The sequence below is a fragment of the Magnolia sinica genome, chromosome 4 (genome assembly GCF_029962835.1).
Source record: "Magnolia sinica isolate HGM2019 chromosome 4, MsV1, whole genome shotgun sequence".
NCBI lineage: Eukaryota > Viridiplantae > Streptophyta > Magnoliopsida > Magnoliales > Magnoliaceae > Magnolia > Magnolia sinica.
The window spans coordinates 102,886,630-102,910,478 of NC_080576.1; the positions used below are offsets into that span (position 1 = coordinate 102,886,630).

At 41.6% G+C, this 23,849-nt stretch overlaps 1 protein-coding gene across 1 annotated transcript in view; it reads right to left on the reverse strand.

The window, feature by feature from the left end:
- The window catches only part of LOC131243569 (exocyst complex component EXO70H1-like), a 42,261-nt gene extending 39,684 nt beyond the window's left edge, over positions 1–2,577 (reverse strand). Inside the window, exon 1 of the mRNA XM_058243025.1 lies at positions 292–2,577. Coding sequence (XP_058099008.1) covers positions 594–2,504 — 1,911 coding nt within the window. The 5' untranslated portion in view covers positions 2,505–2,577 and the 3' untranslated portion in view covers positions 292–593. The remainder of the gene's footprint in view (positions 1–291) is intronic.
- Between the last annotated feature and the right edge of the window lie 21,272 nt (positions 2,578–23,849).

Below are 23,849 nucleotides of genomic sequence, written 5' to 3' on the forward strand. Positions count from 1 at the left end.
CTGTCCAATAAACAATAGTGTTTGGTTGCATCAAATATCATGATATTTCATTATAATTGCACTAATTAAACTCCTTAATAATGAAATTTCATAATATTTGGTGCAACCAAATGCACCCTTATAATTATTAATTATATTTTTAATTTGTAGTAAAAGTAATTCAATACATAATTGAGATAAAAGAAATAATAGTTAACAAACTCATTTTTAAGTGGCACCTAAACAGGCCTCACATAGTCTGATATTTATCATTATTTCCCAGTATCTTCACAATCCGTAAAAACTCAAAACTCTAGAAACTCGGTGACTCGGCCGAGTCAACTATACTAACTCACTAACCTTTTACTATTGCGCACGAGCATCACTAAGGCCACTGGCTCGAGTAACATAAGAATCCTACTCACAGCCACACATCCCTCTACGAACCCCACCGGACATGTTTCCCTACCCCAAAAATCAATCGAGTCCGTTCATCAGGTGGGCCCCTGGTTGCACCATGTTTGCCCACATGATAAGCAGACTCGCCTAACTTTTGAACAGGGCACATACATAGTGGGCCCGGGCTGATGAACAGCCTAGATATTCTACACGTGTCAAACCCCTGAGTAACCTTTGCATCCCGGACCCGAAAGGCTCGACGAGTAAAACAGTTCCGATAGGTAGGTCTCCAAATGGTCTGGAACAATGATATCCGTATCCTTTTCATGGCCCACCATAACCCGATACTTCCAGTAAAATGCCCGATACGCCGTTAAAATCTTCTTCTTCACCGAAACTTTCATCTCTTCTCTCATACTCCCATCCGGCACCACCCACTCTGTCTGGGCCCGGTATACGGCCCAAAAGGCGTGATTGAATCTCTGGAACACCTCCATTGCCGCGTCCCGCTCGATCACGACCGTTGGATCCTCCTGCAACGACGCCACCGCCTTACCCCACGTGGTGTTTTCGTAGCTCGCCACGTACAGGTGGAGCTTCGCGTCGTGCTTTGAGATCCAATCGTTGCCGAGGACATAACGAAGATTGGACGATCGGATTTTGGTGACGATGTAGTGGAGATTATTCGCCAGGAAGAGATACGATAGACCGACGTCCTTGTAGAGCTTGGCCTTTCCGTCGAGCTTACAGAGGAGGACTAGTATCAGCCATGCGAATAGGACGGTGATCGAGGACAACGAGTTTTCCGCTGTGGGTGAATTCTCAATTAGAAGCTCCGGTAGTGGCGATTGTACTGGTAATGGCTGATTTGAATATACTTCAACGATAGTTCCGCTGTAGTCGACGAGTGCGCAGACGTAGTTCATGACGTTGTGGGTGAGCGGATGGATTCCGCCGCCCGGGACCGGCAATCGGCAATTGTCCTTCTGAAGTGCTGATTCGAAATCGCGTATCATGGTACGGATCACATCGCCGAGCTTGGCAACTGCGGTGGCAGCTTGCGAACGGACGGTGGATGTTGATTCGTAGGAGAAGATCGATTCGATGTCGGGAATGAGTTCGGAGAGGGTGTCGCAGAGACCTAGGATTGGGAATATCTTCTCCGGCAATTTCTTACATTTCGTCGCGACGGATTCTGGGAATGCGAACAGATCGACGGCAGCATCTTTCACAATTTCAGCAAAGCAGGTTTCTTTGATCGCACCAGAGGCCGCGAAGACGTGATCGCAGAGAATCCGCTCACCGGAGAAGAGTGTTTTAACGGCGATTTTCGATGAATTCAACCAGATTTTGATCTTGGGCTCGGCGATATCCCAATTGAGCTTGTGGGTTTGATGTGGGCCCGATCGTTCGAATCGGAGCGTATAGAGCCCTTCATCGATGATCGATTTCCGCAGAGTTTTGTAGATTTTGAGACATTCCTTTCCATAACCAGATGAGATCATGCATTCGGCAATTGATTGGATGTCTAACATTGCGGGCGACGAGAGCCGTTCGTTTTGTTGGATCGATTCGCGGGTAGCGAGGGAGTCCTCATCAGAGCCTGTGTCGGAGTAATCAGAGTCCGATCCGATCCATCTTATCGATGAGCGGCCGGATATTGATTCGGGATCCAGGTTGTCGCGATTAACGGACATGATATGGTAGAATTCCCGGCCGAGGCGGTCCATGGCAGTCTGCATGAGGGTTTGGGCACGCACCAGATTGTTGTCGGAGTTTGAATTTGAGTTTGATTTGGAGACGAAGAAGAGCATGGAATCCTGGAGTTTTTTGATGGCCTGGAGGAATTCCCGTCCCTCGTGGTGATCGCCGTAGAATGGGGTGGGGTCCGCGGCGTGTTTGGCGATCACCGATTCGGCGGCTGCGATGTTCTCCTCCATCATGGATTGGGAGAGTGTGTGGTGAGGATGGGGAGGAGTGGATGGGGATTTGTGTGGGGTGGAGGGGCATTTTGGGGAAGAAGAAGTAGAAGAGGGAAAGGAGGGAGAGGAGGGAGAGGAGATGGTGGAAAATGAGGATTTGAAGGAGTGGAGAATGGAGAGGGTGTTTGGGATTTTGACTGGCATGTTTGGAAGGAAATGGATTGTAAGTTGGAAAGATTGGGATTTAGGAAGAGAGGAATAAGCTCTGCTTTGTTTGAGCGAGTTTGGTGAGGGGTTTAAATAGAGTGGGATGGAGGGAAGAGTTCCTTTCAGCTGAGGAGGGGAATTCTATGAACCTGGGGCGTAGGATGTGTATACAGTCCTTGGTTTTTTTGGTCCCAACAAGTGGGGCCCATAGGCAATGTATGATACAATTGCCCGTCTCTGGAGGGTATACACCCGCTTTCAATTCTGGAAAGTGGGGCCCGTTTTTTGAAAATCTAGACCGTTGGTTTGTCGCATAAGAACATGAATGGATTTTGGCCAAAAAATCTCATCCGTCCAAAAGATATTAAACTTTTGAATTGGGTATAAAAATAAACAGTTGATGAGAACGGTGCAATTCATAAGAATGAATCCCAAATATCAGCAGCTGGGGATTTTATGATGGGCCCAATTGTCAGAAAGGGTGTGGATGATGCAATTCCTCGTGGGGCCCATGGTTCAGTTGTCCATTGCTAGTGGGAAATACGGTAAACTGATCCCTGCGGTTGTTCTGTTGTCCCCACAGTTGATCAACTACGCACCGGACAATCAGAACCCTACAATTTGGGGCCTACAAGTAGATGGTTCAGATGACAGCTAAAAACGGGTACAGAAGGGTCACTATGAGATAAAACGAAGACCCGAGGATTCGCGTAAGACCAAATAATTTTCGTTTATTACCTGAGGTCGGGGTTTGATTACTGGTCAAGATAAGAAGTTGACTCGTGACCGTCTACGCCTCTATTTCCATGAAATTGTAGAAATATGCTTTTATTTTATTATTATTTGACTCGGATGGACTTGTTCGGTTCTGAGTCGAGTCTGGACCGAGTCAGGCATATTTTGGGTTGACTCGTAGTTAGTACTTGAGTCGGACGAGTCAGTGGTTTGACCCTCGGCACAAGGATATGTATATATATCCTCGGGTTTTGAGTTAAAGGTAGGTTGGCAGAAATTGATGATCTAGACCGTTCATACTAGTGAACCCACAATTTAGGATTGTGCAGGATACAAAAATTTTCCAAATGGGCATCTTATTCTTTAGTCCCAGGGTTTGTACATAGACAGTTGAGAAGTGTAGCAATGGTCCTTGCTGAACTCAAAAGGGCAAGAGATTGGACGGACAGGATTGTTAAATCGAAGATCCTTTCTGTACGAAGTCAGAGCCCTGAGTTTGTAGGAGTGGGGTCCATGTTTGGTGATCGGGGGATGGGATCCCTTCATGGATGCTCTCCCGTGGGAAGAGGTTTTTTTTTTGTTTTTTTTGGTTGGCTTGTTAGTACACACCCATGTCAGTATGCACTCTCTTGTTAGCCACCCCCGCTCTGAGGACCGATACCAAGACCTCAAGTGTTGAAACGAGGTATCTCTACTCAGTCTGCCAGATGAGCTATGGATCTGGGTGTACGTACTAAGATCCTAATTTACAATCAAGGTGGGGCCATTATTCCCGATAAAGAGGCGGATTACGTGGCACCCGAGTAACACGCTAGTAGGTGTTGTCCTCATTGTGGGGCCTACTTTGATGTTTGTGTTGTACATCCACGCCGTCCACATGAAACAGTTCTCATTGAACACCGACCGTTAAAAACGTCCTAGGTCCCACTGTAATGTTTATTTCCATCCAACCTGTTGATAAGGTCTCACGGACATGGTTGAAGGAAAAACACAAATATCCTCTTGATCCAAAACTTTTGTGGCCCTCGAAAAGTTTTTAACGATGAGTATTCATTTCCTGTGGTGTGGCTCATTTTAGATTTGGGCCTGCTTCATTTTTTGATCAACAGTCAAAAATGATATGTAAAAACTAATGGACAGTATGGATATAAAAAAAAATACATCAAGGTGGGCCCCATGGTCATGGAAATACCCACTGACGTTTTATCCGGGTAACACGTAATTCCTTCCCACTTGCGAGGACCTGGGTCTGGAAACGCTTTTAGGAAAGCTGGCGACTTCGTTTCTTCATTCGCAAGTTAATTGTTCGTTAAGAGACATGACTCCTTATAGCCGGCATGGGGATCCAAACCGTTGATTGACTGGGCCCCACAGTATATTAAGGATATATAAGTCTAAGTTTCTTCCTTAGGAAGTTAATCGCTCGGTAAGAGACACGACTCCTTATAGCCGGCATCATTGTTTGGGATCCAAACCGTTAATTGGCTGGGGCCCATAATAGATTAAGGATAGAGAAGTCTCCTTGTTGAATCTCGAAAACATTTAGTTATTGGTCTTCTCTTAATTAAAATATTAACAGATGTGTTTTTATTTAACATATATTTGTGGGCCACGTATAAAAAGATTGACGTCGGATTACAGGTAGAGTTGGGCATGTCTGACCCCATCTAGTGGATTCGATCCGACCCGTTCTGAACCGAACCGACAGCTTGAATCAGTGCGGATCGAGTAGGGCCATTCAGATCCAATAGTTTTTTGGATTGAGATCGGGTCGTGATCAATCCGGACCGATCTGATCCAACCCGATTCGGAGTGATTCTTATCAATACTTTTACTTTTTCCTGTGATATGGTCCACTTGAGCTTTGGATATGCATCAATTTTGTGTTCAACCACTAAAATGATATGGAAAAACAAATGGACGGTGTGGATAAACCACATGCATTCACCCATGGTCTCGACTACAAATGAGAACATGATACATCGTCAATAGCGTTCCCATCAGGAACAAGACCAAAAGGAACGACTTCTAGGTTGGAGTAACTCCGATCTCGACTACACATCCACCCATGGTCTTGGAAGACAGCTACAGGAGGAGAGGAATAAGGGATCGAGGCTATAACGCCCCGTCACTGTGGCTACATGTGGGCGGGCCCCAAGATGGCTGGCAGGCTAATGTGTGGCTGGCAGGCTACTGTGCACACAGTGAAGGTGAAACTTTGTTCCACATCGAAAGTGTCGTCTGAAGTAATGGTAGTTATATGTGGAGTTGTCACCCTATACTGCATGAGGCCTTTTGGGGAAGTTTTCCAAGAACAAAACCGTGCGGGCTGTGCCCAGAGCGGACAATATCATACAGTGTGGGCATGAGTTGTTACAGAGGCACCCTTTAGAGGAGGATAAAAGGAATTGGTACGTTGCGTTGAAATGAGAGAGAGATTTAGATCGATGGCTGCGATTAGAGGTTTTGGTGGGGCCATAAAAGTCTATTGGCTAAGGGTTCATCTGAAACATATGGATCGGCTCGGGAAGTAGCCTCGATACGGGGTGGCTATCCATACCATCTGCCTTTATTTTGATCCTACCATGCGTCATACCGTCGAGGAAAGGAGGTTGCCTTACCAGAATCGAGGGTAGTTGAAGGGCGGCATGACGTGTTTCAATCTCAGCCAGAAACGTGGGCGCCTTTGCGAAAGGAAAATCGGAATGAGAGATGCGTGCTTGTCTTGGGCTCTAAGATCTGACTATCTTGCCTACAGAGGTGCCATGTACCTGTCTAGAGCCCAGAGCCCTGACGCCACCATCATTATCTCCAGCTAATGGAGAGCGTAAAAGTTCCGGTGCTCCTCATGAGTATTGAGGCCATGCTTCATCATGCCTCTCTGGACTAGCTTCTACCTCTGCAGAAAGAGAGGGGGGTTCCCTCATCTGCCAAAGGTCATCCCATCTCAGCGCTGGACTGTCATCAAAATCCAATTGCGCTGGCAACTCGATCACTCTGTTGTCAACAAGAACCCAGATATGATTTGGGTTCAACCACATGCATTCACCCATGGTCCTGATGGGCTTAAGCCTTAAGACGAACTCTCCAAATGGATGGACGGTTTGGATATAACACATACCTCATAGTTTGACCTACAGACTCAACCCGATCCGACTCGGTTTCCTTAACCGAGTCAAACTCGGTTCGGGTCAGACCAACCGTGCATCGGATCGGTTCAAGTCAGATGTCCCGGACTCGGTTTCAGATTGGACGAGTTTGGGTCAGCCCATGTAGATTTCGAACGGAATCGAGTTAGACCCAATCTAATCCGACTCAGTCCGATGCCCAGCTCAAATTACAAGAATGTTTGTGTATCTACTCCCTCCATCTGCTGGGCGATACCATTTTAGGGCATTATCATAAAAATTATTTGGATTGAAAACTCAAGTGGACCACACCACATGAAACAGTGGTGATGGAAACACAAGCAATCAAACTTTCCTAAGGCCCACTGTGATGTTTATATGCTATCTAACTGGCTCATGAGGTGGTCCCCACATGAAGGGAAGGCACAAATATCAGAAAGATTTAAAATTTCTTTGGCCCCAAGAATGCTTGGATGGTGGGTGTTCAATCCCCATTATTTCTTGTGACGTGGCCCACTTGAGTTTTGAATATGACAGATCTAAGATCAGACCGTAACATGGATGAATGGACCGAATGGATATAACACAGTCATCATGATGGGCCCATAAATCTTAGTGTTGTAGGAAATTCCTGCAACAGGGGTGGAGGCAATTGGCGTCCTCCAGCAAAACCATAGGCATGGGGGATGGATGAGGGTTGCCTGGGAGACACGATTCTTGGATAAAGCTACGTGAGGTCGACCGTGATGTTTGTTAGATGTCCGTCTCATTCATCTGTTTATCCAGCTCATTTGAAGAAATAAGCCCGAAACTCAAGTGGGCTGCACTGTAGGAAAACGTATGGAGGGCAATGCCTTCCATTGAAACTTTATTGACTCCACCTTGATATTTTTGTGCCATCCAAACCATTCATAAGGTCATTCCCAGTGGAATGAAATAAAAACACACACACACACGGAAATGGTTCTATGTGGTACCATGAGGTTAAGCTGTGTGGGCCCCACCATGATGTGTGTCGAATATCAATACCGTGCATTTGATGGGTCCCCTTTAAATTATTGGATATCCAAAAATCAGCTGTATATGGAATTTGGGTGGGCCATACCATCTAAAATCATGTGAAGACATACCTAAACTATATAAAAGCACCTTGTGGAGCCCACATGAAATTTGGATACTTCTGAAACTTGCTATGACCCCTCATCCAAGTGGGACACACATAATGGATGGGCTGGATTTGTGAACCACATTTCGGTGGGCCCAAAAAATGATTATGAAAATTTTAATGGGAAGAAAACCCCTCTCAACTTTTGTATGTGGTGTGGCCTACATAAGTCCGGGCGCGCGCCTGCGAGCGCGCGCGCCCACACACACACACACACACACACACACATATATATATATATATATATATATATATATATATATAACTCATACAAAACTTTTGTGGCCATGAATATTACAGGGGAGGACGTTCCAACTATTTTCGGTTGTGTGGCCCACTTAGCTTTGGATTCATTTTACTTTTTGTCTCACATTCCAACATGAGCTGGCAAAACTGATTGGCGGGAATCTTCGTAATCCACGCAGTGGGCCCCACTTAGCTTCCGAGGCAACCTTCGTTCATGTGAGATAAGCCAGGCTTTACAAGTGGACCAATCAGAAGAGAGAATTGGGCTGGAATCCAGAGGGACGCGGATTGCCTCCCACCCCTGCCAGGACGTAGTTGGTGATGTCAGGGGCTATATATCTCTCACAAACACGCACGATGACCCAATGTTCACCTGCGCATCAGTCAGATGCACTATTCCATATGGTGGGTCTAGGGCTTGAAAATCAAGTCAATCCTGACTTTTGTGGGCCACACCACATACAAAAGTTGAGAGGGGTTACCCTCCATTAAAACATTCATAATCATTTGTTGGGCCCACCGAGATGTGGTTCACAAATCCAGTCCATCCATTATGTGTGTCCCACTTGGATGAACGGTCAAACCAAGTTTCAGACGAATCCAAATTTCATGTGGGCCCCACCAAGTGCTTTTATATGTTTTAGGCATGTCTTCACATGATTTTAAATGGTATGGCCCACCTGAGTTCAGTATACAGCTGATTTTTGGCATATCCTATAATTTAAAGGGGACCCATCAAATGCACGGTGTTAATGTTCGGCAAGCATCATGGTGAGGCCCACATAGCTCGACCTCATGGGAAGACGGCATAGAACCTTTTCCTCTATATATATATATATATATAGTGTGGCATCTATTGGTTTTGATGTATGGTTAAGATGGGCCCTAGGAAGTTTTCAATGGCTGGAGTTCAATCACTACTGTTTCCTATGGTATGGTACCAGTAAAATTTGGATCTGGTTAATTTTTTGGCAATGCACTGAAATGAGTGGGAGAAAAGGAGTGGATATTTAACACATATCAAGGTGGGTCGTGCACGGCTGAATTGAACTGGACTACAAAACAAAGGCATTGATGATGAAGAAATTTTAGCTAATTGTTTTGAAAATGTGACTTTATCCTCAAAGGGACGGCAGCCACGCTTAGGATTACCTAATTTCCTTTGAATGGCCAAACTAAATCACAGGTGAGACTAAATTTTGAAGTCATATGGAACTCATTTTGTGATCCAACATCACCGTAGAGCCCACTTTAGATAGCCACACATTAAGACCGTACGGAGATAATGTGTGAAAGACTGGTTCGCAGGAGACCAGTTCTCTCTCTCTCTCTCTCTCTCTCTCTCTCTCTCTCTCTCTCTCTCTCTCTCTCTCTCTCTCTCTCTCTCTCTCTCTATATATATATATATATAAAATCTACTCAGCCTACTCATTTCAAGCATGTGTCCAAAAGGGGCAGGTCCACCGGAAGCAGGGGTGATATATGACTGCACCTTAAGACTCAAAATAATATTTATTTATTTTAAATGTTCGTAAAGTTATAGCCCCAAAGAAATTTTCAATAGAAGGCATTTAATCTTTACATTTTCCACGTGGTGTGGTACACTTGAGCTTTGGATCCATCTCTTTTTCTTTTTTTCCTCGTATCTTAAAATGATAGGTAATTAAAGATGGATAAACCACCTGGAAAAAACACATTCATGATATTGGACCCAACAGAGCCCAAGAAGATCACCTCGTCTTTGCAAGTGTAGGACCGTCCACTTGGAGGTGGATTGCCTGAGAAGAAGCCAGGAGGATCTCACCATGATGTTTGTGAGAAATCCACTCAATTACAACTTTTTTTTTTCCCAGGATATTCTACTTTACAAGAGGTAGACCCAAAACTCAAGTAGGCCATATCTATAGGAAACAGTGGGTAGCGAATGCTCACCTTTGGAACCTCCTGACGTGGATTTCCTGAGAAGCCTTCCCTAATAAGTTACCTTGGTATGCCCACCTCCATGTTTACAAGAAATTACCTCGGCCATCCATTTTGTGAGCTCATTTTAAGACATGAGTTCAAAACTAAGCTAGATCCAATATTCAAGTGAGCCGAAAATATGAGGATTGAAGCGTATACAGTTTAAATATTCACGGGCCACAAAAGTTTTGAATCAGTCTAATATTTGTGTTTTCAGTTCATCGCAGTAAGAATGATGTTATCAACGGTATAAATGGCATGTAAACATCACTGTCAACCATGTGAAGGTTTCAACGGTATTATGGATTTCTCAAAAACATCATGGTTGTGCCGCATATAGGTTTTCAGCGCGCTAACTTTTTTTTTTTTTTACACACGCACACACATCCCCACACACTCACACCGTTGTGAGATTTCACCACCTATATGTGGATACTTGGATACTTGAACCCTTAACCTGGTGTTGAAACTCCTGCGGGTCCCGGAGCAAGAGTAAGGATCCTTCAGCGCACTAACTTCATGTGAAAGGGCTTTGCAGGAAATCTGCATCCACTATCCGGGTCCCTGTGATGCTTATACCCATCCATACCATTCATAATGTCATTCTTGTTAGCATGAGCTAAATACACTAGTATTATCCTCTTGTGTCCCTACAAATATTTAAACGGAGGAGGTTCAATCGTCACTACTTCTTGTCGTTAGGTCCACTTGAGTTTGGCTCTTCCTCATTTTTATGCGCATGTCATAACATAGTCTAGAAAAACGGATGGACAGGATGGATTTCTCCCAAACATCACGGTGGACCCCAAATAGGGAAGTAAGTTCGTGCATAAGACTTTGGCAGGCAATCCACATCTAGTCTCCTGTGTTAGTTCTGTGCAGTTCAAAAAAATGGTGGGTGCCCATCCACCTTATATGTGACGTGGTTATGATGTACAACAATCCAGACCATCCAAATTGTTAGTCCCATTGTAGAAGATGCATCATAAAATTAGACTGATCAAAGAAATCCTAACCATCCAATTAATGACTATTAAATGTAGGTTGAAAAAGACCTGGTGGTCTAAATATGGAAGGAAAGTCAAGCGGTCAATATCATCCCTTCAGAGAAAATTTTAGTCCATGCTCTACCTACTATTGGGTCACAGGTATGGTGGGTCTGGACTGGGTCTGGACTTCTAGATAATAATGAAATGTACATTAATTGAAGAGTCACCACCATTCTTTAAATTGTGCAGAACTGTAGTAAGAGTCCAGCCACCTAACGCAGATCGCCTTTTGTCCCGGGCACAGGAAGTTCCTGCAGTCAGAGGCTTCGTGGGGCCCACAGATATGGGCATGGAAAATCCTCTCCGTCCATCAGTTTTGCAAGACAACAATAGACATGAGTCTAAGGATAAGGGAGAAACTCAATGTTGCCTCTCAGTTTCAAATTCTGATATGTGTGATATTTGCGGGTGTATCAGAACCACATATGCTGCTTGATTCCAACTGAACAACTTTGACCCCAAGTTTCAAGATAGGCGGAAATGTCATACTTGACAGTATGCAACTGAAATATGAGGAGACTACCCCTATTCAGCCACTCACAAGCTGTTTAACATGACAAGGGGATTATCGAAGGGTAGGCTTCGGCCTCCAAAAATGAGTTACACCTTGCCTTATGTATGAAGCCTCCAAAAATGAGTTACACCTTGCTTTATGTTTGAAAAAACTTTTGGAGACAAACTCACACAAAAGAGAGACACTTATAGTTAACTGCATGAAATAAATATTAAGCACCTTTCCGATAGAAGAATTGTTTATATTATAATTGATATTGTTTTGTGCATGAGTGTAGAATTGGATTACCCTTGAGGATTATAGTTATTGTTACTGCTACTCCTAACTCATAGTATACGATTAAGCTACTGGTTAAGCAAAGGAATGTAAAAGACCAATTATACCAAAAAAAATAAAATAAAGGATAATTGATAAATTTGATTTATTTGATTGAGTTGGTACGAGACACATTGCTTCCTTGTGCTCTTTTGCTATTTATAAACTTCTTTGAAACAATAATCTATATGCTTCTTCTCATGTTCGATTGGTTACAACAACTTCAGTAGTACCTTGGCCTTCAAGATTCTTCATTCTCTTCTTGACGTCCGTCCCAATAACCACTCTTCTCGCTTGACCACGTTTCGATTCTCTGATTTCTAGCTATGTTCGGCTTCTTTAATTTCTTGCCCATGTTCTACCCTCAGATGACATGTATCACCCTAACAACTCTAGTTGTTATTTCCACAAAAAGTGCCTCAAATATCTTCGTAGATCTTATGGGTGTTGTATATTACTCATCCAATGACATATGCCCGTTCCTAATTGGTTCTTCCATGAATGTTAAAAATAGGGCGCAACATTGCTTTGGGAAAAAAAGGTGAGAACAACAATGGTTCGTCGTTGCAATAAATGTGATCGGCTTTTCATTACACCTGTTAACTCCTTGTTGATCCTACTCAACTGAGATGAAAATTTGAATGATGGTCTTGCTTTTTACATACTTGTTATTGTGACATGTAACAACTTTTTTTGAACGGTCGAATCATATGAGGAGTCATGATTATCATTTCATTAATGCGCATGTTCCTGACCGATAAATGCGCAGTTTCAAATCGATTTTATTTTTTCACGCATCTTACACTCATACTATCTTCTTCTTCTTCCAAAATCTCTATCACTGCCATGGCTGCTTCTTCATCTTTTGCTCCTCCAACCTTCCATCCGGAAAATCTCATACGAGATCTAGACAGCCTCTCTCCTGCTATCATAAACGATATTATTTTCAACGTCCCTGTCAATTAGAACATAATATTTTTTTCACTTGGACCAGCTCTTACTAGAAAATTTCAACAATTGATTAGTTCTTCCCAAGCTGTCCAGAGGAAAAATTATTACTTTAATTTGATTTCCCAGATCTTATGGGTGCCTTCATGATCCTGACTAAAACCAATGGAAAGGTGGACAGAATGGTATAATCACATAGTTCAACAACATGACGATATATGGAAATAAGTCGGAATTTACGAATGCATTAGGTTCTCTCTTTTTGAATATCCAGCATATACTTTTCTCATTAAAGCAGTTTTGAATTTCCGGAGCTGATCGACCAACACCTTCCATTTTGGATGTGGTCCCATGATCCCTACAATCATGGATGTTTGTGCTTTCACCCATCTTCTTTCTATTGGTGACACAGGCTACGTGAGTTTCGCTCAAGATGATGAACACCATTTCATCTTTCCCGACAAGAATGGAAGAACGTATTTCAACTTCATGCTCAGTCAGCGCAAAAAGAATGTTGAAGTTAATGATCAGGAACATAGTGTTTCTGTTGATGTCAATATGTCGTTATTTACTCAGCATGAATGTCATACAAATCATGGAACAATATGTTTATTTGGTTGAGGCATTAGCTCGAGGACGACAACTAGCTCTCACTCTATTTGTATTCGGCCATTTGTATCGCGACATTTATGAAGCAACAACCATAAGTTTTTACCATAGTAGAGGACCTCTATGGCTCCTCCAAATGTGACTTTGTGAATATTTTTATTCTTTTACTTGCAACCCTTCTACTCCCAATCTTTATTCATCTACATTCGGTTAGTGCAATATTCTTTATCCTAGGGTCATTCATACATTTGCAGAATGTATGAATTATTTCTTCTCTCTTTAAATCGATATGCCCAATTATTCCTTTTACCCATTCCAAAATAAAAAAATTGTCCTAGCTTGGTTCACCGCAAAGAACTTTGAATTGACTAACATTGTCACAGCCGAGAACAAAGATTAGGCCTGAAAAAGTTACCTCGTTTGCAAAGACCTCTCCTATTGTGGCACTGTGAAAACTAGTGTCCATGCTAAGGCAAGGATCGATAAATACTATCTCAATCTTCTTACCCGTCAATTTTGCTTAGCCCAATGCATTCCTTACACTTTCACTCATAGAACTTCTAACCAACTTCCTCATTAGTGTTCTTTTGTAGTATTGGTCGGCATTTATTAGATTCTTCACAACAACTTCCATATGATCAGCGCTACTTTTGAACCGCTTGTCTTTCAAAGTCATCCCCACGAAATGATCACTTTCCGTGATTGGTGGCAGAATTAATACAATAAATTGGTCACCGAACCTACTAATCTCATCATCACTCGACCTTTCTCTTCTGAAACTAGGAAAGTTGAACTCATGGCTGAGAAAAAGAGACCAGCGATCGAGAGGACTACAAAGAAAGTTACATCGAAGCTAACTGCATCTTCGGGCCAAAAAATGACACAGTCTCAACGAATATCAGCTACACTGATCACCTCTACTTCATCAACAACAATAAGAGAGATAGATCCAGTATCTCCATTACGCAAGCGCAAAAAAGTCTCGATCACTAGCCCTTCCAAACTTGAATAACCAATTTGACCAACTCCAACTTTTACAGCTCCTCAAGTTGTTAGGATTTTAGACCTTGGACCTCATCCAGGTCCCATTCCTGCCCCTCTACTACTCCTACAACGCCAATAAGTTCCTCTACGATGGCTGGGGATGACCGAGCCATGAGGAAAACTCCAAGTATTTCTCGCACAACCAGTGTTGTTCATGCCTTTGAAAAATATTTTAAAACTAAGTACTGTTTAGGAATACCATATTCAAAATATTCTTGGAAAATGGATCAGGCTCATAATAGGCATGTGGAAGCCAGTTTCAATCGAGTTTGGGATAAATGAAAAAAAAAGATAAGAAAAGATTTAATGATCCTAACCTTCTTTCGATTGTTACCTCAAATCATATTATCTTAATCCACTACATTTTCCTCTATCTACTCCTTTTACTGTGGCTATTAGTGATCCAACCAAAATTCAATCAGTGATCGACTGATACTCCACCTTGTTGTTTGCTTTGATTTAGGTAGATATTTTGTATTTTATTTTTCTATTTATCTCGCTTTATATTCTTTATCTTTAATAATATTTCTCATTTGTGCAGTAACAAGAGAACTTATGTTTGTTAAAAAATAAGTTATTCTTATAGTAGTCACTTCTCTTTAATAAATTAAAGAAACTACCACCCTTACTGATAGGGAAGATTTTGTAAATCAAATGGTGGAACTCAACCGCTCTTATTCTAAAGCAACTGCAAGCAACGCGCCTCGATATGATGAAGATATTCTTGAAGACACGAAACTACCCAGTCGCTGGGTGATACTGATGAGCTAGCGACCATGCTAGATTGATGAACCACCCTCATTCCAGGGTTCCATCAACCATGCTCAACTAAGAAAATGATGAGCCAATTGCATTGCCACCATAGAATATCCATCAATACATATCTCTTCACCCCACTCCTGCATCAATCAACCCTTTTATACCATCGTTGGGTCCCACTGAGCAACCTTCTTCTATTGTAGCTACTAGAGAGATTTTGCAAATCAAACGGTGGAACTCAACAGCTTTGAATCTAACTTTAGGAATGAAGTTTCTGGTCTCCTGCTTAGGTCGCCTTAGATTCGACAAGAGGAGGCACATTTCATTTACCTTGTGTCAGAGTAGGATGCGTATTTTGTTGTGGGGGTCGTATTGGCATCAAGTTTCCCACATATCTGACATCAACATTTTGTTGAGGTGCATTAGGTACCCTCTCGGTAAGGATAACCACCATCCGGTTCAAGTTTTCGATTTGTTTGGACATCCACCTATTGAAGTTGTATGTCTGAATTTGTGATTAATCTGCGTGAGGAGGTCGCACTTGCTCTGGTTGAGCCCTCCCTTATTTTGTAATATGTTGGATTCTTATTGCATATCATGCAGCTCAACTTATTTATATCACCTCAAGAGAATATCTCTGAGATGAGGATGCCTCCTCTTGGTTTAGAGGATTGGGTATTGGGTTTGATGGCGAACTCAGGAGTTCATGTACTGGTTGCACCTACATTTCCCCGAGTGGAGGCAGTGCAGAAGGTGTTGTGGGCTCATTAGCCCAAGAAGAGTTTTAGATAACCCTTTCGACTCATATTTCCAAAGTTGGATTAATTAATTGGATCACGCCGGCATGTTTACCAAATCAAATGTCTCATCGGGCGTGCTAAAAAAGTGTTACCTCTCAGTTTCAAACTCGGCCATGTGTGATATCTGCAGGTGAGCCAAAATTGATTGTACAAATCGATTCCAAATGAACAACTTTGACCCCAAGCGCCAAAATAGGAAGATATGTCATATCTGACTACATATGATCAAGATCTGAGGAGATCGGCCACCTATTCAGCCACTCACAAGCTATTTAAGATGATCATGCGATTATCAGAGGGTAGGGTTCATCCTCCGAAAATTGTTGCACATTGCCTTTCGTACGAAATGACTTTCAGATACAAAAGCAAACAAAAAGGATAAACTTATAGTTGACTGTAGGCAAAGAACCTTTTTGATAAAAGAACTACTTGTATTATAATGAAAATCATCCGATGTATGAGCGTAGACTTGGATTACTGCTAAGGATTACAACCATTGGTTACTGCTACTCCTAATAGAGGATTACATTGTTGGTTACACTAAAGAACGTAAAAGACAGATTATGCTAAGAAACATAAAGGATAATTGATAGATTTGATTTGTTTGCTTGGGTTGGTATGAGACACTTTGCTCTGTTGGGCTCCTTTGCTATTTATAGAGTTCTCTAAAACAACCGTCTTGATGCTTCTTCCCATGTCCGATTGATTACAGCAACTGCTTCAGCACTACTCCGGCCTTCCAGATTCTTCCTTCTCTTCTTCACATTTATCCTAGTAACCGCTCTTCTCACTTGACCACATTCCGCTTTTCTGATTTCTCGGCCATGTTCTGCTCTCAGATGACATGTATCACCTGACCAATTGCAACTATTATTTCTACAAAAAGCACCTCAAAAATCTTCACAAATCTTATGCATGATGTATATTGCTCATGCAATGACGCGGGTAAAAAATAAGGTACAACACTCATTTGGACCATACCACATGAAACAACATGGTTGAGTGCCCCCCATTGAAAACTTCGTGGGGGCCACAAGAGTTTTGTATCATGATGATACTTGTGGATATATTTTATTTGAGTGGTAATAACCCTACGAATGATTTGGATGACATATAAACATCATGGTTGGGTTTGGGAAGGTTTCAATGGTGGATGTTTCCGTTCAACACATAAACATCATGGTCCACTCTGAAAAGGTTTCAACTATGGACATTTCCATTCTCATTGTTTGGTTTGGTGTGGCATGCATAAATTTTGAATTTTCTTGATTTTTTTATTCACGCTATATTATGGTCTTTCAAAATTGATGATGGAATGGATTTGTCATGGTTATATTTATACACAGCTTCCGACTATAGGAACTTCCCATGCCTAGGGCACGAGTAGGGGTGTACATCAAGTCGAACCAAGTCGAGCTTGCCTCAGCTCGACTCGGCTCGGCCACTAGCTGACCTCAGCTCGAACTTGGCTTGGCTCGGTCCTCGAGCTTGACTAGCCAGCTCGGCTCGATTCGGTCAGCAGCTCAGGCCAGTTCGAGCCGAGTTCCCTTGTGCAGCATTTCCACAAACACTTGGACTGCATCTTCAAAATCCCACTATATGTAAAATAGGAACAATGGTTTTACAGGTATTTTATCAAACACCTTCTAAGCAACATAAAAATCAAGAAAAAAAGGATATTTGTTTCATGTACATATATACCTTCCTTGCCACTAGCCACACTTCGTTGAGTCATTTCATTAAACACTTGGTGAGCAACATCAATAGCAAAGTAAACGAGTCACCGAACTGGTTCAATCCGAGTTCGATTCGAGCCGAGGCCAGCTCGAACTCATTTTTAAGATAAAAAAATCAGCTCGACTCGACTTTACTCAGCTTCAATCCAAGTCGAATCGAGCTTTTTCGAGTTGAGTCGAACGAGCTAACCGAGCTAGCTCGGTTCGTGTACACCTCTAGGCACGAGCAATCCATGTCCATCTAAAGGGATAGATAACAAAACCCTAATATGGTAAAAACCCAAACTCCCCTACGATTGCCATTTTGGTAAGAATGCAACTATCGGGTTGGAAAGCCTTCAACCTAGTGCGAAGTATTGGTTGAGCACCCAGAGTTGAGATCAGGTGCCTAGTATTACTATTAAGGTTGCTTATGCCCTTCCTTTTTTCTTTGTTTTTCTTACCGTTGAAAGAGGCGAAGGATGTTGAGAGGAGTCTCGGGAACTCTAAATGATTTTAGAGATATCTTCAAGTAGAGATTGTAGAGGGAGGAGACAAACGCAGAGAGAATAACGGATGGGAGAAAATGTTACCGTTAAAAATGATTTTGATCCATGAATGAAAAAATAAATAAATATTCAAAAATAATAAATTACATGTATATAATGTATATAAATAATATTAAAATGATTAAAAATTTCATTAACACCAGTAATAATATACATAGGCAATTAAGTAGTGGTTTAATCGCTAGAGTCAAACTCCATGGATGTGGCCCACATGCCACTTATCTTGTCAATTTTTATTAGTGGGTAAAATTAGGTTTTTCAAAATTTCTCAGCCACAATTAACTAAGAGTCTTAAGCAATTATAACTTTGGGAAACATGATGGTAGTCTTGTGGTTTTCTAGGTGGGAGACATGGACGAAATCATCATTATTGCCATTTAAGCCTTATCTTAATTAATTTTGATGGTAGATGAATCTTATTCCACCATTTCACTCTATCCATTTTCTTTTAGATCATACTTATCTTTATGAACCTTCGACTTATAATAACTGCTTTTTCTTATAGTATGGTCCACCTGAGAACTGGATTTTCTTTATTTTTGGGCTCATGCTTTAAATAATCCGGCGAAACTGATGGATAACGTAGGTAAAGATTATATACGATCAAGACGTGGGTCCCACGATAAGGGTCGTAGTGTCTTGTGTGAGGCCAGGCCGCACCTAATTCACTCCCAAAGGATCATATGCCACGTGTACAAGTCTATATATGCATGCATGCTTATTGAAGCTGCTCGAGTATGGTAAAAAATTCCCCTCTCGATGCGATTTATTACATGTTGTAGAAATGGCATACATGCACGTCAATGCAGGGAATTTGGATTGCAGGTCCTACCGTGGATGGAACATAGTCAGATCATAAAATCCAAACCGTCCAAATAGTGGTCATCAAATGGCGCTTTTAAGATTGTCTAATTTTTTGTGCACTTACACCGTGTGTAAGTCGAGGAGATACCACATTTTTTTTTTATTTTATTTTAAATGGTGATGAAGTATTACGTTAGTCTAGCCTTTTTCTTTAATGGGTTGATGTGGACTCTCAACTTTTCATGTTGTGTGACCCATATAAATCATGGATCAGGCTCAATTTTGGTATTTAAGTCTAATAGATAGCGGAGAATTTGATGGACGGGGTGGATGTCTGACATATATCATGGTGGGCCCACAGAGCTCAACTTTGACCGAATTTTTTGACTGTTTTCTTTGGATTGATCTGCACTAAGTACGTACCTCTCATCCCATACATATATATATATATATATATATATATTGCGTACTTGTATTAATCGGCTCACTCCTTTTGCACAACCATGTAATAATCCAGACCGTTCATCTTGAGTAGTGGTATCTAAAGATGACCGTGAGTTTACCATAACTCTAGAAAGTCAGATTCTTTAAAAGAAATAAACCTTTAAAGAATATCTAGAAATGAAAATGAAGAGACCTAAGATTGATAAAAATGTAGAGGCTGGATAGCTTATTACTATATTAGATTAAGCTTAACCTACAGAAATATCCATGTAAAACATAAACACGTCTGAAATTATTCATATGTTTCGGGTGCTTGTCCACTACTTTCTGTGGTATGGCCCACCTCATGGTTCCATCTGCTTAATTTTTGGGTGTCCCATTTTCATATTAATCTAACCCGTTCATTACGTGATTCTCACTGGGATGATGGGAAATATAAATGTTAGCTTGATCCAAACCATGAAGAGGTTTCAACGGTGGGAGTACAATCCTTATTGTTACTTGTGATGTGCGCCACTTGAGTTTGAGATCTACCTTATTTTATGGATCACCTCCTAACATGAGCTGGTGCTAACATAAAGGTGGGGCCCACAGAGCTTTTGGTTGCACACGGCTCTCCCTTTAACGATGAAACGGATTGGCGACTCCCCCTGCCACCAGCCAGTGGCTGGTGGTCGGTGCTCTGTGGGCCCCACCATGTTGTATGTGTTTCATCCATGCCGTCTATCTATTTTTATAGATCATTTTTGGGTACGAGACCGAAAATGAGTTATATCCCATTCTCAAGTCGACCACATTACAAGATTTTTAGGTGCCATAAAAGTTTTTGATCAAGCTGATCTTTGTTTTTTTCCCTTCATCTAGGTCTTTATGACATAATCAACAGATTGGATGTCAAATAAACAGTACAGTGGGCATTAGGAGGATTTTAATGGTGGATATCCAATCGCTATTGTTTTCCTATGGTGTGGTCCTCCTGAGATTTATATCTCTCTCATTTTTGGGATTAAACCATAAAATGATTTGTAAAAATGGATGAACGGCATGGATGAAACACAAACATCATGGTGGGGCCCACAGAGCACCGACCATCTGCCACCGGGCTAGTGGCAGGGGGAGTAGCCAATCCGTTTCCCTTTAACAAGGGTTGTAGCAAGAGAAATCCTGGTCTCCGCTTCAACATTGAGATCAGACCTATAAAAGGAAAACCACAGGTGGGGCCCACGGTTCATAAAATACAAAGTATTGATATGGTGGGCCCCACCTCATGAAGTCAAGTTGAGAGGAATTATGAATGGGATCGAGGCATGTGACACGCGGGTCCTCCTTTTTTGGGACATTGGCTATTTAAATTTTAAACTATGAATAAATGCACTAAAATGCGGGAAACAGTTCGTGCGCACCCAAGTCGCGACCTCCCAATGTGAGTCCTGAGTCCGTGCGCACCAAGGCCTACCAATGATCATCTTAATCATCACCTTATCTTTCTCTCTCTCACCTTTTAATACTCTGTCTGAGGATGATGGTTGATACACAGGCACTCTGAAGTTACTCAGCAATTGCACGCGTCGTAGCATACATGTAAGTCAAGTTGGACTATAGAAATTATGTTTGCCAGTTAGATGTACCATGCATAAAAAATTACTGGGTTAATTGGTGGACATTTTTTGGACAGTTAAAATGAAAAAATGGACCATTACTTTCATAGACAACTGTCTACGGATCAGTGGTTAAGATTGTTCAACCAAATCTGATTTTAGGGTGTGATTCATCGAGAGTGGGTTCCACAATTTAGACGGTTTAAGTTGAGTTAATGTATGCCACGTGTACAGTGTCTGAGTGCCCGCGTATCAAGGTCGTACAAAGTCTGAGCATCATATGACTCGTCTGTTCCTATGTCAGTTTCGCACCATTTAAAAAGGGTGGTGGGTCTTCAAACACACATGTGGCACTGTTGTACGGGAAATCCAGACCGTTCAAATCTCTGATTCAACATTGGATGGATCAAAAATAAAAATAAAAAAATAAAAATTGCACCTAGAAGATATTATAAACCATCTAATTTTTCCCTTTGATAGCTACTAATTGGACGGCTATGATTGCTGGATGAGTTGATTTTAGAGACAGGCTCCATCCAGAATGGGACACACAATTTGGATGGTCTGTATTGCTGTTCATCAGTGCGACATGTGAAGGGGATGGCCGCACCATCCTTCTTTTTAAATGGTGGAAAACTGATGAGCCTAGTCATTTTTATTTTCCAATTAAATCATTCTTCATGTGCCATATAATATAAGGTATCTTTATTTATATATATATATATATATTAATTACGAGCAATGATCACATATCAATGTGCCACGACTTCATCTAAACTTTCTCATCCATTCATTTTTTCCTGCTAACGTGTCACGCATCTAGAATATCCACACCATAATGATCCCCTGGTATGAAAATCAAGCAGATCCACTAATTGGGTGGACCGCAACAGTTTTATCATCATCTGTCCATTGATTTTGACTGCACAAGCTGAGTGGATCAGGTTCATTTTCACACCAGGTGACTGTAATGCTATGGCCCACCTTTTTCACGGATCTGATACCCTATACATGTGATAGGTTAGCAAGAAAGAAGAGGTGGTATTGGAAAGTTCACATGCAGCAGCTGTAGGTGGTCATTCTCATTATGTTGTTTTATCTACCACTCAACATCTTTGAATCCAGGTTAGTATCTGAAATTAAATAAAAAAATATAGAAAATATAAAAATATTTCAATAACGCAGGAGCGACCAAAAAATATATTTAATAATAGTAATAAATAAATAAATAAAACAAGGACTTGTTCTTCAAAATAATATGTATCTATATATAGACAGAGAGAGAGGGAGGGAGGGAGTAGTCTCGCAGTGTATGATGAGGGGTGACATGTCTACGTACATCCACCGTACACGTGGCATGCATGAATATTGGTCTAGGAATAAAGGAATTCTACTTATCCAATGATCCTGACGTTTTAATTTTGTCCAATGAAATTGGACAGTTGAACTTTTCTTCAACAGTCTGTTGGTTGCTCACTGATGAGATAGATGGCCTGAATTTTCCGATGGGTGTAATATTTACGTCATGATCCATCCGAGTCTCGTCCAATAATTTGAACGGTATGGATCAAATGAAATATATGCAACGTGGATGGTGAATGCATGCATGCATGCATATGGTTCACCATGTTAGTATATGGTGTAATTCTTTCATGTCTGATGGACTTCATGGTGCCGGTCCACGAGAACTTGTTTCTTACGTCGCGTTTTGTTTTGACTTATGAGGACGGTTCCTATAAAACGTTTGTAGAATGAGTTTATCTATAAAGCAGTTTGTAGGGTCCACCGTATTGTTCTCATAAAATCCAATCCGTTCACCATGTGGGTCCAGTCATGTTCCTAGAATCCAAAAAATATGGCCTATCAAAAACTCAGTTGAACTGCCACATTTAAAATCACGCTTAAAACCTGTAAAATAACCTGATGTGTACCATCTGAATTTTTATAATGGCCTAATTTTAATAATTTCATTCATCATGATGGATTTAGTGTTATTAATGGATTGGATGGAGTATAAAATCAATTTTTAGTTCACACATAACCTAGAACTTTTTAATGGTGCATATTTCCATTCTAAGTTTTCCCTGTGGTGTGAATCTCATTTGATTTCTCTTGGCCTGGGTTTTTGTAAATAGGAATAAAATTAAGAGTTACACCTTATGGACGGATTGGATATGGTCCTTAGATCACAGTAGGACCCATGTATCCTATTGTAGGTTAAGCTTATCTTACGAACTGGTCCCATCTGTTATATCTATTTATTCTTTGATTCTCTTATGGTGCGAGTGTATCTGAAACTATATAACGATTTTTATATCTGGTCAAGTCGTCCGAGAAAGTAATTTAGGATCCTAAACCGAGGACTCGCACAGTACACACAGGTTTCAGTTATGACATGAGGAGTCCATTTCTCAGTAATCCAGACCGTTGGTCTGGTGTATCCGACTGTTGATCAACAACCCAAAAAATATATACCATATTGGAAGATCCTACCCACCAATCATGGGCCATTTTGATATGTGACATTTCAACCATCTATTTGTAAGCCACAGATTAAAATGTTAAGACTATCCTACAAAGGGTAGGCATAGCCATCCATGGTGAGGCCCTCTTGATCAACGGTATTAGCTACCGATCAGAAGATTCAGAACCTGGAAGTGAAAAATCCTGAGTCCCAATGTAGAACTTCTTGGGTCAAAAGGGCACAGGAAGCAGTTTTGAGTGGTACGACCGACCGCCGCTTTCGCTATTTGTGGTGAGTATTTCTCCACTCCTCCAGTGCTCGTCTCTTTCGCTTCTTTAATGCTTGGTGTCAAACAAATCAGGCGTTTGCGAGATTCACGACGAGTATCGTTCACACGTGCCAACATGGCACACGTGGTTTAGATCTTGGCTGCTCGTCAGGTAGGGTGCACAGTGACCATTCTCTGGCCCAAAA